The 14,986-nt window shown below is 48.4% G+C and overlaps 1 protein-coding gene across 1 annotated transcript in view; it reads left to right on the top strand.

Moving 5' to 3' along the window:
- Positions 1-14,715, top strand: part of LOC121293973 — a 217,818-nt gene extending 203,103 nt beyond the window's left edge. Inside the window, exons 17-19 of the mRNA XM_041217474.1 lie at positions 3,544-3,634; positions 9,638-9,742; positions 13,881-14,715. Of these exons, the coding sequence (XP_041073408.1) occupies positions 3,544-3,634; positions 9,638-9,742; positions 13,881-14,086 (402 nt within the window). The 3' untranslated portion in view covers positions 14,087-14,715. The remainder of the gene's footprint in view (positions 1-3,543; positions 3,635-9,637; positions 9,743-13,880) is intronic.
- The last annotated feature ends 271 nt before the right edge of the window (positions 14,716-14,986 follow it).

Below are 14,986 nucleotides of genomic sequence, written 5' to 3'. Positions count from 1 at the left end.
TCGCCCTATAGGGCCAGACACTGGACTATCTCACTATAGGGCCTGACACTGGACTATCTCACTATAGGGTCAGACACTGGACTATCTCACTATAGGGCCAGCCACTGGACTTTCTCACTACAGGTCCAGACACTGGACTTTCTCACTATAGGGCCAGACACTGGACTATCTCACTATAGGGCCTGACACTGGACTTTCTCACTATAGGGTCAGACACTGCACTTTCTTTCTATAGGGCCAGACACTGGACTATCTCACTATAGGGTCAGACACTGGACTTTCTCACTATAGGGCCAGACACTGGACTTTCTCACTATAGGGCCAGACACTGGACTATCTCACTATAGGGCCAGACACTGGACTTTCTCACTATAGGGCCAGACACTGGACTATCTCACTATAGGGCCAGACACTGGACCATCAAACTATAGGGCCAGACACTGGACTTTCTCACTATAGGGCCAGACACTGGACTTTCTCACTATAGGGCCAGACACTGGACTTTCTCGCTATAGGGCCAGACACTGGACCATCACACTATTGGGCCAGACACTGGACTTTCTCACTATTGGGCCAGACACTGGACTATCTCACTATAGGGCCAGACACTGGACTATCTCACTATAGGGCCAGACACTGGACTATCTCACTATAGGGCCAGACACTGGACCATCGCACTATAGGGCCAGACACTGGACTTTCTCACTATAGGGCCAGACACTGGACTTTCTCACTATAGGGCCAGACACTGGACTTTCTCACTATAGGGCCAGACACTGGACTTTCTCACTATAGGGCCAGACACTGGACTCTGTCACTATAGGGCCAGACACTGGACTCTCTCACTATAGGGCCAGACACTGGACTCTCTCACTATAGGGCCAGACACTTGACTCTCTCACTATAGGGCCAGACACTGGACTATCTCACTATAGGGCCAGACACTGGACTATCTCACTATAGGGCCAGACACTGGACTTTTTCACTATAGGGCCGGACACTGGACGTTCTCACTATAGGGCCAGACACTGGAGCATCGCACTATAGGGTCAGACACTGGACCATTGCACTACAGGGCCAGACACTGGACCATCGCACTATAGGGCCAGACACTGGACTTTCTCACTTGAGGGCCAGACACTGGACTTTCTCACTATAGGGCCGGACACTGGACGTTCTCACTATAGGACCAGACACTGGACTTTCTCGCTATAGGGGCAGACACTGGACTTTCTCACTATAGGGCCAGACACTGGACTTTCTCACTATAGGGCCAGGCACTGGACTTTCTCACTATAGGGCCAGGCACTGGACTTTCTCACTATAGGGCCAGACACTGGACTTTCTCACTATTGGGCCAGACACTGGACTTTTTCACTATAGGGCCAGACACTGGACTTTCTCACTATACGGCCAGACACTGGACTATCTCACTATAGGGCCAGACACTGGACTATCGCACTATAGGGCCAGACACTGGACTATCGCACTATAGGGCCAGACACTGGACTATCGCACTATAGAGCCAGACACTGGACTTTCTCACTATAGGGCCAGACACTGGACTTTCTCACTATAGGGCCAGACACTGGACTTTCTCACTATAGGGCCAGACACTGGACTTTCTCACTATAGGGCCAGACACTGGACTTTCTCACTATAGGGCCAGACACTGGACTTTCTCACTATAGGGCCAGAAACTGGACTTTCCCACTATAGGGCCAGACACTGGACTTTCTCACTATAGGGCCAGACACTGGACTTTCTCACTATAGGGCCAGACACTGGACTTTCTCACTATAGGGCCAGACACTGGACTTTCTCACTATAGGGCCTGACACTGGACTTTCTCACTATAGGGCCAGACACTGGACCATCGCACTATAGGGCCAGACACTGGACTTTCTCACTATAGGGTCAGACACTGGACTTTCTCACTATAGGGTCAGACACTGGACTTTCTCACTATAGGGCCAGACACTGGACCTTCTCACTATAGGGCCAGACACTGGACTATCTCACTATCGGGTCAGACACTGGTCTATCTCACTATCGGGTCAGACACTGGACTCTCTCACTATAGGGCCAGACACTGGACTTTCTCACTATATGGCCAGACACTGGACTTTCTCACTATATGGCCAGACACTGGACTATCGCACTACAGGGCCAGACACTGGACTTTCTCACTATAGGGCCCGACACTGGACTTTCTCACTATAGGGTCAGACACTGGACCATCGCACTATAGGGCCAGACACTGGACCATCTCACTATAGGGCCAGACACTGGACTATCTCGCTATTGGGCCAGACACTGGACTATCTCGCTATTGGGCCAGACACTGGACTATCTCACTATAGTTCCAGACACTGCACTATCGCACTATTGGGCCAGACACTGGACTATCTCACTATAGGGCCAGACACTGGACCGTCGCACTATAGGGCCAGACACTGGACCATCGCACTATAGGGTCAGACATTGGACCGTCGCACTATAGGGCCAGACACTGGACTGTCACATCAGAGGGTCCAACACTGGACTGCTGCACTTTAGGGTCCGAAGCTGGATGGTTGTCCATCTTTGCTCCAGTATGAGACAGAGTTGGGTGTGCAAATGTTTCTCCCTAGACTCTGCTGCCTCTGAGACTGACAACATGGGCTCTACCGTGAAAGCATCATCTGTCCTAACAGCAGTGTGGGTGAACCTACACCACATGGACTGCCCCTGTTCAAGGCAGCAGCTCACCACCACCTTCTCTAGGACTATTAGGGATTTTTTTAATTCATTGGATGTGGGTGTCGCTGGCTAGGCCAGCATTTATTGTTCAGAGGGCATTAAGAGTCAGCCACATTGCTGTGGGCTTGGAGTCACATGTAGGCCAGACTGGCTAAGGAAGGCAAGTTTCCTTCCCTTTGTGAACTAGTTGGGTTTTTGCAACAATCGACAATGGTTTCATGGTCATTGTCAGACTTTTAATTCCTGATTTTTATTGCATTCAAATTTCACCATCTGCCGGGTGGGGAGTGGGATTTGAACCCAGGTCCCCAGGGCATTACCCTGGGTCTCTGGATTACTAGCCCAGTGACAATACCACTATACCGTCGCCTCCCGCAGTAAATGCTCATCTGACCAGCAACACCCACATCCTGTGAAAGAGTAAAACTCAACTATGTACAGTATCTACATATCTAGTGTCCAAATGTACAGTATCCATATTTGTACAATGTCCATATATATGAGCCCATTTGCCCATCTGAGTTCCTGATAATCCTTTTACCAAAAATATTTGAAGATATTTTAGCCCAGCTCTGTGCTAACCTTGGCCATACAAGCAGTTATTTGAGAGCAGCCCTTTAACTACACATCGGACATGCAGCTAATGTCCCCTTGTATAATGTGATGACTGGATGTGCAAGCTCAGTATACAGGTGATCATTGACACTCACCTCTCTCTTTGCACTGTGAGTCCACTACCTAATGCCAGGAATCTTCATCCGAGTGCCAGCAAACTGGTTGTAATATCTCTTCATTCTCCAGCAGTGGACAGACTCCGTTGTGGCCAGCACTAACACACAGGTACCCAAACCAAGGATCAACTGTAAGCTGCCATCTATTGGAGGAAAGGACGGTATGTGGTCTGAAAGCTCCAGAGTCTGACATCACTGACATCCCAGATAGCAATTTGTCTTTTGTCTTTCAGAGTGTGGTGGACCCACTGGGACTGTCCAGCATTTCCTTGTGTTATTTTGGAGTTTAGCTTTAGCCATTCTGCTGTGCAGCCAGTTCTGGAGCTGCTTTCCCCAGTACCTGGAAGTTGTACTCATGAGTCTGCAGCTCAGCACCATGCCCACTTGCCCCCCCACCCAACATTCCTCCCCCTCCCCCAACCTGCCCGCAACATTCACTCCTCAATCCAAAATCTACCTTCAGGCACATTCATGTATTACTAGAGATTTATGGCATAGGCTGAGACTATTTGGCCAATTGAGTCCATGCTGGCTCTCGAGAGAAACCCAGTCAGTCCCATTCCCCCAATCTATCCCGGCTCTATCCCTGTATCCCTGCAAGTTTATTTTCTTTGGCTATTCTTCCAATCTCTTTTTGAAATCATTGATCGTCTCTGTTTCCACCACCCTGGTTGGCAGCGAATTCCAGGCCATTACAGCTCACATTCCCCCTGCATCTCTTGCCCAAAACTTTAAATCTGTGTCCCCTAATCCTTTTCTTTGTCTCCTTTACCTGTGCCTGACATTACCTCTGTCAATTTTTCTTTTATTGTTCATGGGATGTGGGCATCACTCGCTAGGCCAGCATTTATTGCCCATCCCTAATTGCCCTTGTTCAGAGGGCATTTAAGAACCAACCACATTGCTGTGGGTCTGGAGTTACACGTAGGCCAGACCAGGTAAGGACAGCAGATTTCCTTCCCTAAAGGACATTAGTTGATCCAGATGGGTTATTATGACAATTGGCAATGGTTTCATGATCATCATCAGACTTTGAATTGTAGATTTTTATTGAATTCAAATTCCACCCTCTGCCGTGGTGGGATTCAACCCCAGGTCCCCAGAGTATTACCCTGGGTCTCTGCAATACAGGTCCAGTGACAAAACTGCTATGCTACCACCCCTCAATCTCCTTTGCACCAAGGAGAGCAACCCCAGCTTATCCAATCTATTACTGTAAATAAAATCTCTCACCCCTGGAACAGTTCTCGTAAACAAGGACAAACAAGGCACAGGAATACACGATGAATGGTAGGACCCTGGGAAGTACCGAGGATCAGAGGGGCCTTGGTGTGCATGTCCACCGGTCCCTTAAGGTAGTGGGACAGGTAGATAAGGTGGTTAAGAAGGCATATGGGATACTTGCCTTTATTAGCCGAGGCATAGAATATAAGAGCAGGGAAGTTATGCTGGAACTGTATAAAACACTGGTTAGGCCACAGCTAGAGTATTGTGTGCAGTTCTGGAATCCACATTATAGGAAGGATGTGATTGCACTAGAGAGAGTGTAGAGGAGATTTACCAGGATGTTGCCTGGGCTGGAGAGTTTTAGTTATGAGGTGAGATTGGACAAACTGGGGTTATTTTCCCTGGAGCAGAGGAGATTGAGGGGGATTGTGATTGAGGTGTATAAAATTATGATGGGCGTAGATAGGGTAGACAGGAAGGAACTTTTCCCCTTGGTGGAGGGATCAATAACCAGCGGGCAAAGATTTGAGGCAAAGGGCAGGAGGTTTAGAGGGGATATGAGGAAGAGTAGTTTCACTCAGAGAGTGGTGGGAATCTGGAACTCACTGCCTGAAAGGGTGGTAGAGGTAGAAACCCTCATAACATTTAAGAAGTATTTGGATGTGCACTTGTGATGCCATGGCATACAAGGTTATGGGCCTAGAGCTGGAAAATAGGATTAGAATAGTTAGGTACTTGTTTGACCGGCGCAGACTCGATGGGTTGAAGGGCCTTTTTCTGTGCTGTAGACCCCTATGACTCTATAAACCTCCTCTGCATCTTCTCAAGGACCCTCACATCCTTTCTAAGGTGTGGTGGCCAGAACTAGATGCAATGCTCTAATTAGGGTCTCACCAGAGCTTTATAGAGGTTCAGTATAACTTCCCTGCTTTTGTGCTCAATACATCTATTTATGAAGCCCAAGATCCCATTCTCTCAATATACCCTGCCTCCTTCAAAGTTCGATGCATATGCACCTCCAGGTGCCTCTGTTCCAGTGGGCTCTTTAGAACTGTGCCTCTTCCTATCCCTTCTGCCAAAATGCATCACCTCATACTTCTCTGTATTAAACTCCCTCTCCCACTGCTCTGCCCATTCTCCTAGCCTATGTCCTGTTGCAGTCAGATTATATCATCCTCACAGTTTGCCACTCCTCCAAATCTAGTATTCTCTGTAATTTTTGAAATTTTACTCTGTATTCCAATATCTAAGTTATTTATATTTATATCAGGAAAAGCAGTGATCCTTGGGGAATACCACTGCCTACCATCCTCCCATCTGGAAATTAACCATTTACCACAACTCACTGTTTTCTGTCCTTAAATAATTTCTTTAATCCAATTTGACATTGACCCTCCTACGCCATAAGCCTTAACTTCGTTAACCAGCGTTTTATCTGGTACTTTGTCAAAAACTTTCTTAAAATCCATATAGACAACATCCACTGCATTCCCTTCATCAACCTTCTCTGTTACTGAATCAAAACATTCAATGAGATTAGTCAAGCACAATCTACCTTTTACAAATCAGTGCTGGCTCTCCTTAATGAACTCAAACCTCTCCAAATGTCCTGTTGATTTTTTTCCTTGATTATTGTTTCTCAAATCTTACCCACCACTGATGTTACACTGACCACTCTGTAGCTACTCGGACTGTCCTTACACCCTTTCTTGAACAAGGGTGTCACATTTGCCATTCTCCAATCCTCTGGCACCTCTCCCGTATCCAGGGGAGATTGGAAGATTATGGCAAGTCCTTCCGCTATCTCCACTTCCTTTGGCAACCCGGCATGCAAACCATCCAGACCAGGCCACTTACCCACTCTAAGCTTTGCCAGCCTTTCCACTACCTCCGGCCCATCAATTTTCACCCCATCCATTACCTCTTCATCTGCACTACTGCTGATATTTTATCATCATCCACTTTCTTAGTGAACACTGATACAGCCTTGCCCTGCACCTCTCTTTAATAGGACCCATGCTTTTTATTACTACCTGCATACTATTTACAAGCCAGTAGAAGATTATTGTTGTGTGTGAAGTTCAGGGAGAAAGTAGCAACCAGACACCTGCTACCACTCTTCTCTCGAGCTGTTTTGTGCAGATTATTCATTTGGATGCACCCCTCATTGATTCAAACCTATTTTACAGGAGGTTCTGTATTTCACCTCAAGGCAAGGCTGTGACGTGTATTGTCCAACCCACGATGCCATTGAGAAATAAAAGGATTCACAGTATTGAATATCAGGGAGTCACCAAATTATTAAACATACTATAATTAAACTTAACAGCAACACTTAGATCAAAAACCTTGTATGTTTCATGTGGAGAGCCGCCTCCTATATTAGTCTGAGCTTGCTTTACAGTTTAATCAGGTGAATCCAATGCTCCTATTCCAACACCTTTTTATACCTTTTTCTCAGCTCTTTGGTCTGACATTCCAGCTGTTAAAAGGTGCATTGAAGAAGCTTCTTCCCTTGACAATAAGTTTAGTTTTAATATGTTGTTTATCAATAGCCCAGACCTACTCTGCAGCTTGCTTTCTAATTTCTTAGATTCTATGGTCTTGAGGCAGGTATTGACCTTCAACACATTCCTTTCAATAAATGAGCAAAGGAGAATTTCTTGCATCTTTATAGTCACTGAAATGGTTTTTCACCAGCTTTATTGTCTAAACTGATCATTCCTTTGAGGTCAGAGATTATTCAATATTTCAGTGCTCATGGCACCGATAATGATTTATAATGTTGCATTCGACAGGAAAAAAGCTAATATTGTCCAATCTTAAGAGGAATAGATGGGCACAAAACTCAGCAGAGCCCCCGACAGAATACACCATTTCTCAGACACTCCTGCACCACAATCTTTCACAGACACCAAATCTTCAAAGAGAGAATACCTGTATGTCTGCACTTCTCCCCCTGAAAGATTGAAAACATAGTAACTTAAAATTAGACAAGAGTAAGGAATGAAGGGGAAAAACCCAAAAATGCTGGAAAAACTCAGCAGGTCTGACAGCATCTGTGGAGAGAAAGACAGAGTTAATGTTTTGAGTCCATATGACTCTTCATCTGAGCCAGGGAGAAGTAAAAATGTGATGAAATTTATACTGTTTAAGGGAGCTGGATAGAAGACCAGTGATAGGTGGGGACAAAGGAGAGTTTGCCAGAGAACTCATGAACAAAAGGACAAAGGGGGTGTTAATGATATTGGTGCTGGCTAAAGGAGGTGCTGATAGTGGTGTTAAGGTCAGAGAGCAGAATGTGATAATAGCAGGACAAGGATAAACACTCTGGAAAGAACAACATGAACAAGTGACAGGGGACTCTGGTGGGGCTGGGGCGGGGATGGGGCGACAGTATTGGGGAAAAAGATTGAAAATAGGATAAAAGGTGGGATAAAACAATGAATAAAAGTGAAAATAAATAAAACTAAAAATAAGTGGATAAAAAATAATAAAAAATAAAAATGAATATTGAAAAAAGGGGATAAAAACAGGAGTGAGGATGGAGGAGAGAGTTCATGGTCTAAAATTGTTGAACTCAATATTCAGTCTGGAAGGCTGTAAAGTGCCTAGTTGGAAGATGAGGTGTTGATCCTCCAGTTTGCGTTGGGCTTCACTGGAACAATGCAGCAGGTCAAGGACGGACATGTGGGCAAGAGAGCAGGGTGGAGTGTTGAAATGGCAAAGGACACGGAGGTCTGGATCATTCTTGCGGACACCCCACCCCCACACGGCCCCCCTGTCACTTGTTCATGTTGTTCTTTCCAGCGTGTTTACCCTTGTCCTGCTACTATCACATTCTGCTCTCTGACCTTAACACCACTATCAGCACCTCCTTTAGCCAGCACCAATATCATTAACACCCCCTTTGTCCTTTTGTTCATAAGTTCTCTGGCAAACTCTCCTTTGTCCCCACCTATCACTGGTCTTCTATCCAGCTCCCTTAAACAGTATAAATTTCATCACATTTTTACTTCCCTTTAGCTCTGAAAAAAAGTCATATAGACTCTTCCTCTACAGATGCTGTTAGAGCTGCTGAGTTTTTCCAGCATTTTCTGTTTTTGTTTCAGATTTCCAGCATCCGCAGTATTTCACCTTTAAGGAATGAAGGGAACTGATTTAAATTTAAATTTTTGAAATATGTGTTAGGTTTTTTGTGGCATAAAGACACCCCACTCTCCCCGACACTCCCCGACGCTGACCCGCGCCCTCTCTCTCCCCGGCGCTCGCCCGCGCTCTCTCTCCCCGGCGCTGACCCGCCCTCTCTCTCCCCAGCGCTGACCCGCCCCCTCCCTCTCCCCGGCGCTGACCCGCCCTCTCTCTCCCCGGCGCTCACCCGCGCTCTCTCCCCGGCACTGACCCGCCCCCTCTCTCTCCCCGGCGCTCACCCGCGCTCTCTCTCCCTGGCGCTCGCCCGCGCTCTCTCTCCCCGGCGCTCGCCCGCGCTCTCTCTCCCCGGCGCTCGCCTGCGCTCTCTCTCCCCGGCGCTGACCCGCCCCCTCTCTCCCCGGCGCTGACCCGCCCCCTCTCTCCCCGGCGCTCGCCCGCGCTCTCTCTCCCCGGCACTGACCCGCCCTCTCTCACCCCGGCACTGACCCGCCCTCTCTCACCCCGGCACTGACCCGCCCTCTCTCTCCCCGGCGCTCGCCCGCCCCCTCTCTCTCCCCGGCGCTCGCCCGCGCTCTCTCTCCCCGGCGCTGACCCGCCCCCTCTCTCCCCGGCGCTGGCCCGCCCCCTCTCTCCCCGGCGCTCGCCCGCGCTCTCTCTCCCGGGCGCTCGCCCGCGCTCTCTCTCCCCGGCGCGCTCTCTCCCCATTGCCTATTCCCTGTCACTATTTGGCAGCTAGAACCTCTCTGCAATGTTGCTGCTCACTCAAGCTCCTTGTTCTGTTGTAGTGACCAAGTACAAACCAACTCGCTGTCTCTCACGGAAAAGCTCTTCATCCAAACTCTCCTCCTGTCAATCATACTGTGCGTATCTACCCCCTCTCACACAGCCAGGTAAGGACTACCACATTTGAAAGGCTTTTGCTGCCTGGGGCACAAACCAGCAAATGTATACGTAACTGCCTGAGATTAAGCTACCCACCCACAGGGTGCCAGAGAGCTTGCCCACAGGGTGCCAGAGAGCTTGCCCACAGGGTGCCAGAGAGCTTGCCCACAGGGTGCCAGAGAGCTTGCCCACAGGGTGCCATAGAGCTCGCCCACAGGGTGCCATAGAGCTCGCCCACAGGGTGCTGGTCTGGAGGCTGTAACTGTGCTGCATATTTCCCCAGCGTCCCAAGGCTGACAAGCCAGATCTCAAAGGATCATCTGCTGCCAGTTCTATTGGGCTGCAGGTATTAAGAGATTGAAAAGTGGCTCTGGGCCTTGTACACAGTTTGGGGACCCCATTGAGAAAGAAAAATCATAGCAGGAGCAGCCCCTTTCCAACAGATACAGGAGGGTTAAAGTACAACAAGGTCGGTACTGAGGGAGTGCTGCACTGTCAGAGGGTCAGTACTGAGGGAGTGCTGCACTGTCAGAGGGTCAGTACTGAGGGAGTGCTGCACTGTCAGAGGGTCAGTACTGAGGGAATGTATGTGATTATTGGGCACCCTAGCTACATGACCAGCCCGACTCAGCTGTGGTGTGGAAGTTTGTTGTGCTCGCTCGGGCGAGCACCTCCGTGTAGGGTAATTTGTCCTCTCATCTGATCTTCAGAAGCTTCTGAAGTTGCTGATGTGAAAGTGGTTGAGCTCCTTGGCCTGACATTGGCATGCGAGATTTGAACAGTGTACCAGAGTGGGCAGGACATAGCTCTGTAGAATTTCAGTTTGGTGGGCAGACTTCCTCCTCTTCATTTCCAGACTGATGTTCAAAGTCTGCCGAAAGCAACACTTGCTTTGGCAATTCTTGCTGTGTCTCATCATCAATGTAGACAGCTTGAGAAAAGTGTACAGCTGAGATGAGTGACCCTTTCCACTGCTGAGTTTCTGGCCATGGACTGGAATCTTGGGCTCAAGATAGAGTTTTACTGGAGCAGGCCGGTATGTTACTTCAGTTTTCTTTGTACTGATCATAAGGCCAAAGTTGTCACATGCATTGTAGAACAAGTCAACGATACATTGCTTGTCCACCACCTCTGAACCGGAAGCTAGTGCACAGTCATTGGCAAATAGGAAATTGCGAAGTATTTTCTTAAAGACTTGACCTTCGAATGGAGCCATCCTAGCTTCCCACCCATACGTACCTGATTTCAATGGCAATATCACCAGAGTGGAAGACATCAGAGAGCATGGCAGAGAAAAACATGCTGAAGATTGTTGGCACTAGCACACAGCCCTGTCTAACTTCATTAGTGACTGGGAATGGGTCAGAAGACTCGCCACCATTCAGGAAACACGCGAGCAAGCCTTCTTGGAACTGTCAAACCATTGTGATGAATTTGTCAAGATTTTTCATTGATGGATGAAGCCAAGTGAGGATTTGGTTTCTGCCCATCCTTCTAGAATTTTGGCTTTTTCTGTGAGCAGTGTTGACCCGACAGCTGTGAGGATTGTGAACGAACCTGTGGATGGAGTTTGGAGCATAATAGAACCTCTTCCAGTCTTTGTGGTCAACATATTACTGAAGTTTGTCTGCTTTCTGATTCAGCCAAGTATCTTGCATCTCTCTGAGCTTACGTTGGATAGTCCTACGGATCTTTTGGTAGGCATCGTGCTTGGATACCAATGACTTGTCATTGCGGTAAATTCTGTAGAGATGATGCTTGTCCTTCAGTAGTTTCTGGATTATTCATTGTTTTCATCAAACTGATCCTGGTGCTTATGAGAGGTCGGGCCAAGGGCCCTCGAGTAGTGGAGTTCATTGTCTCCTTGTGTAGCACCTCTCACAGATGGGTTCACTGCACTCTTTGGAGTGGCACATCTGTATTGGTCCTCACCTTCACTCAACTCACATAAGACAACAAGCGCACCCCAGTGACCACTTTGACAGGTGGGTCTAACCAGGTGAAGGCAGCTGTCAGGTCTCAGTGGCTCAAGAAGGCAGCTCACCACCACCTTCTCAACAGCAATTAGGGATGGACAATAAATGCCGGCCTAACCAGTGACACCCATATCCCATCAATGAATGAAAAATAATTGATTACCCTGGTTTGCAAAGACGGATTTGATTCCTGCAGACTGGGCAGATGAGACCAATCTAAAGTCCAAAATCCAACGCTGTTGAAGGCAGATCAGCATCGTGTTGTGGAACACGCAGAGTTCAACAAGACACAGGAGATGCCCAGGTCACCCATTGCATCTGGATCCAATGCCAGCTGTCTATACTCGAATAGAGGATGGAGGATTCTCTTCTGTCTCATGTTTTGCTTTGAAGAATGCTCAAATGGATTATTGGGAGACTAGGGGTCACTGGATGAGGGGATGGGGGAGTGGGGATGGGGATTGGAAATTGGGGAGGTCGGGGAGATTTGCAGCTGCTGCATGTGACACATTCACATGGTTATAGTATGAAATGCGCACTGGAAAGGATGGTGGGAGCAGAATTCAACAGTAAAAAAGAATTGGATATAAACCTAAAGTCAAAAATTTGAAGGGCAATGGGGAAATGGAAGGAGTGAGTAGGACTAGTTTGAGAACCCTTTCAAAGAGATGGTATTGACACACTCTTCCCCAGGCAGCAGTGGAGGCTGGCTCTTTGCTGATATTCAAGGCTGAGTTAGACAAGTTTTTGGCTGATAGGGAGTTGTGGTTATAGGGACAGGCAGGAAAGTGGAGTTAAAGCCACCATCAGATCAGTCATGATCTTTTTGAATGGCAGAGCAGGCTCAAGGGGCTGAATGGCCTCCCCCAGCGCCTATTTCTTATGACCTTATTCAAATCCTGCCCCAATAATGGCCGCCTCTTCACGCGCCCCCCACCCCCCCCCCGCCTCCCTCCCTCCCTCCTTCACTCACTCACTCACTCATTCCCGGGCAGGGCCTGAGGCTCCACTCTGTTCTCCATCTCCAGCCTCCTTATCCATGACGCTGGATGGGACATGTTTAAACTCTTCTTTCCTGGAGACAGACACCCACCCACATGGCTCTGAGCTTAACTCAACTGAGATTCTGCTTCACCCTATCTGGGGAATGGTTTCTTCCACTCTGCTCGCTCACAAACTCCCTCCAATTATTTCAGTAAAAGAGTTGGCCTTTCTGGATTTTCTGTTTTTATTTCAGATTTCAAGATTTTCTGGTTTTGATTTTTTAAATTTTTCTTCTTTTTTATTTCCTTTCATTTAATTTTGATTGGTCTATTGGTTGGGTTATTCTGATTGGCTAACTGGACTAATTAACAGGCTGGAAGTTTTCACAAAATACACTATAATGGGCAAGGAGTACATAAAACGATTAAACCGCTAATCATTTTAAGATATGTTTTAACACAACTATGCTTATTCGGGACTACTTAAAGTAGGGTCTAGCTGTCCGACATGTTTGCCCTTGAGAAGGTGGTGCTGAGCTGCCTCCTTGAACCGCTGCTGTCCATGTGGTGTAGGTACACCCACAGTGCTGTTAGGGAGGGAGTTCCAGGATTTTGACCCAGTGACAGTGAAGGGACGGTGATATATTTCCCAGTCAGGATGGTGAGTGACTTGGAGGGGAACCTCCAGGTGGTGGTGTTCCCATGTGTCTGCTGCCCTTGTCCTTCTAGATGGTAGCGGTTGTGGGTTTGGAGGGTGCTGTTGAAGGACCCTTGGTGAATTCCTGCAGTGCACCTTGTAGATGGTACACACACTGCTGCTACTGTGTGTCGGTGGTGCTGGAGGGGGTGCTAATGAATTTCCACATCTCAGATCCAGATGTGAGCTATTCTATACAGTTGTGACCCACTGATCATTCTGCGCGGGCGGCTGTGTTGGAGCAATTGCTGCTGTGACTGAGGTTGGTTTACCTGGGAGGATCTGTGCTCTGATCTGTGCTCTGATCTGTGCTCTGATCTGTGCTCTGATCTGTGCTCTGATCTGTGCTCTGATCTGTGCTCTGATCTGTGCTCTGATCTGTGCTCTGATCTGTGCTCTGAGATGCCTCTCTTTCTAGCAGGAGCAGTATCGTTACAAGGCACTACACAGGCAGCCGGAAAATCTAATTGTCTTTCACGTCCCCTTTCAGGTTCAGTAATGCCAGAGCAAAGTTTGTCTTCAGAGGCTGACTGTCAGTCCTTGGCCGATCCATCGCTCCTGTGTCCTTGCCCTGAGAGCCAGATGTCTGGGCAGCCCTCACTCTCATGCCCTTTGATGGAGCCTGTGGAAACTCTGGACCTACCGAGGCACTCAGGAGTTGAACAGCCAGCACCAGTCAAGCCTGTTAATATTTAAAACTCAACTATGAATACATGTGGAAAAGTTTTGTTAAAGAATCCATTTGTGTGTCTTTGACTCTTGAGGGAGGTGAGAGGAGTTAGTGGGGATCTTAAAGTGACCAAGATTTACTTGTAATGGAAGGTGTTCTGGGCACTTTTGTCACAATGACCGAATAAACATAAAGCATTAGTACAAGGCCATTTCCTCCACATTGTGCTTCCTGATGTTGATTGACGTCATAGCTGAGGGAGGGACCACTTCTCCATGTGCCCTCTGAGCTCGAGGCCCAGTTTCCCATTATGGCCTGGCTGTGAGAGCAGTGAAGTCCAATCCCACAGGACTCTGGTGAGAGGCAGCTCCATTTCCCAGATTCGGTTCCCTAACTCTCACGTTTGGTTGAGTGCCAGGGGGATTAGTTTGGAAACAAGCTACTGCTGAGTTCAGTGGGTTAGTGATCCGCCCCCCCAGTGACCTGCTGTTCTAGTCCGTGGGCATCCATTTCCCTTCCTAATCGGGGAACGCTGAGCTCTACATAATACCAGATGGTATTCCTGGCCTCACTCAGTTTGTTAATGGATTGGGTGGGATGACAAGGCAAAGTAGGAGCATGGATTCAGGACTGGGGGTGTAGGACAGCTTGCGTTTGGAGGATGGGGGAGTGTCAGGGTGGGGGAGGGTGGTGTCAGGGCGGGAGGAGTGTCGGAGGGGGGGTGACCAGGCAGGGCGATCAGAGCAGGGATGCAGGAAGGGTGGGGGTGGAGGGGGAGGGTCTGGGGGTTGGGTGGAGTGAGGAGGGTTCAGGATGGAGGGGGAGGGTATGGGGGTTGGGTGGAGTGAGGAGGGTTCAGGGTGGAGGGGAAGGGTCTGGGCGTTGGGTGGAGTGGGGAGGGTTAGGGGTGGAGGGGGAGGGTCTGG

Source organism: Carcharodon carcharias, chromosome 22 (assembly GCF_017639515.1).
Source record: "Carcharodon carcharias isolate sCarCar2 chromosome 22, sCarCar2.pri, whole genome shotgun sequence".
Taxonomy (NCBI): domain Eukaryota; kingdom Metazoa; phylum Chordata; class Chondrichthyes; order Lamniformes; family Lamnidae; genus Carcharodon; species Carcharodon carcharias.
Note: the sequence above shows the minus strand (reverse complement) of the source record. Positions and strands in the feature narration are given on the sequence as shown.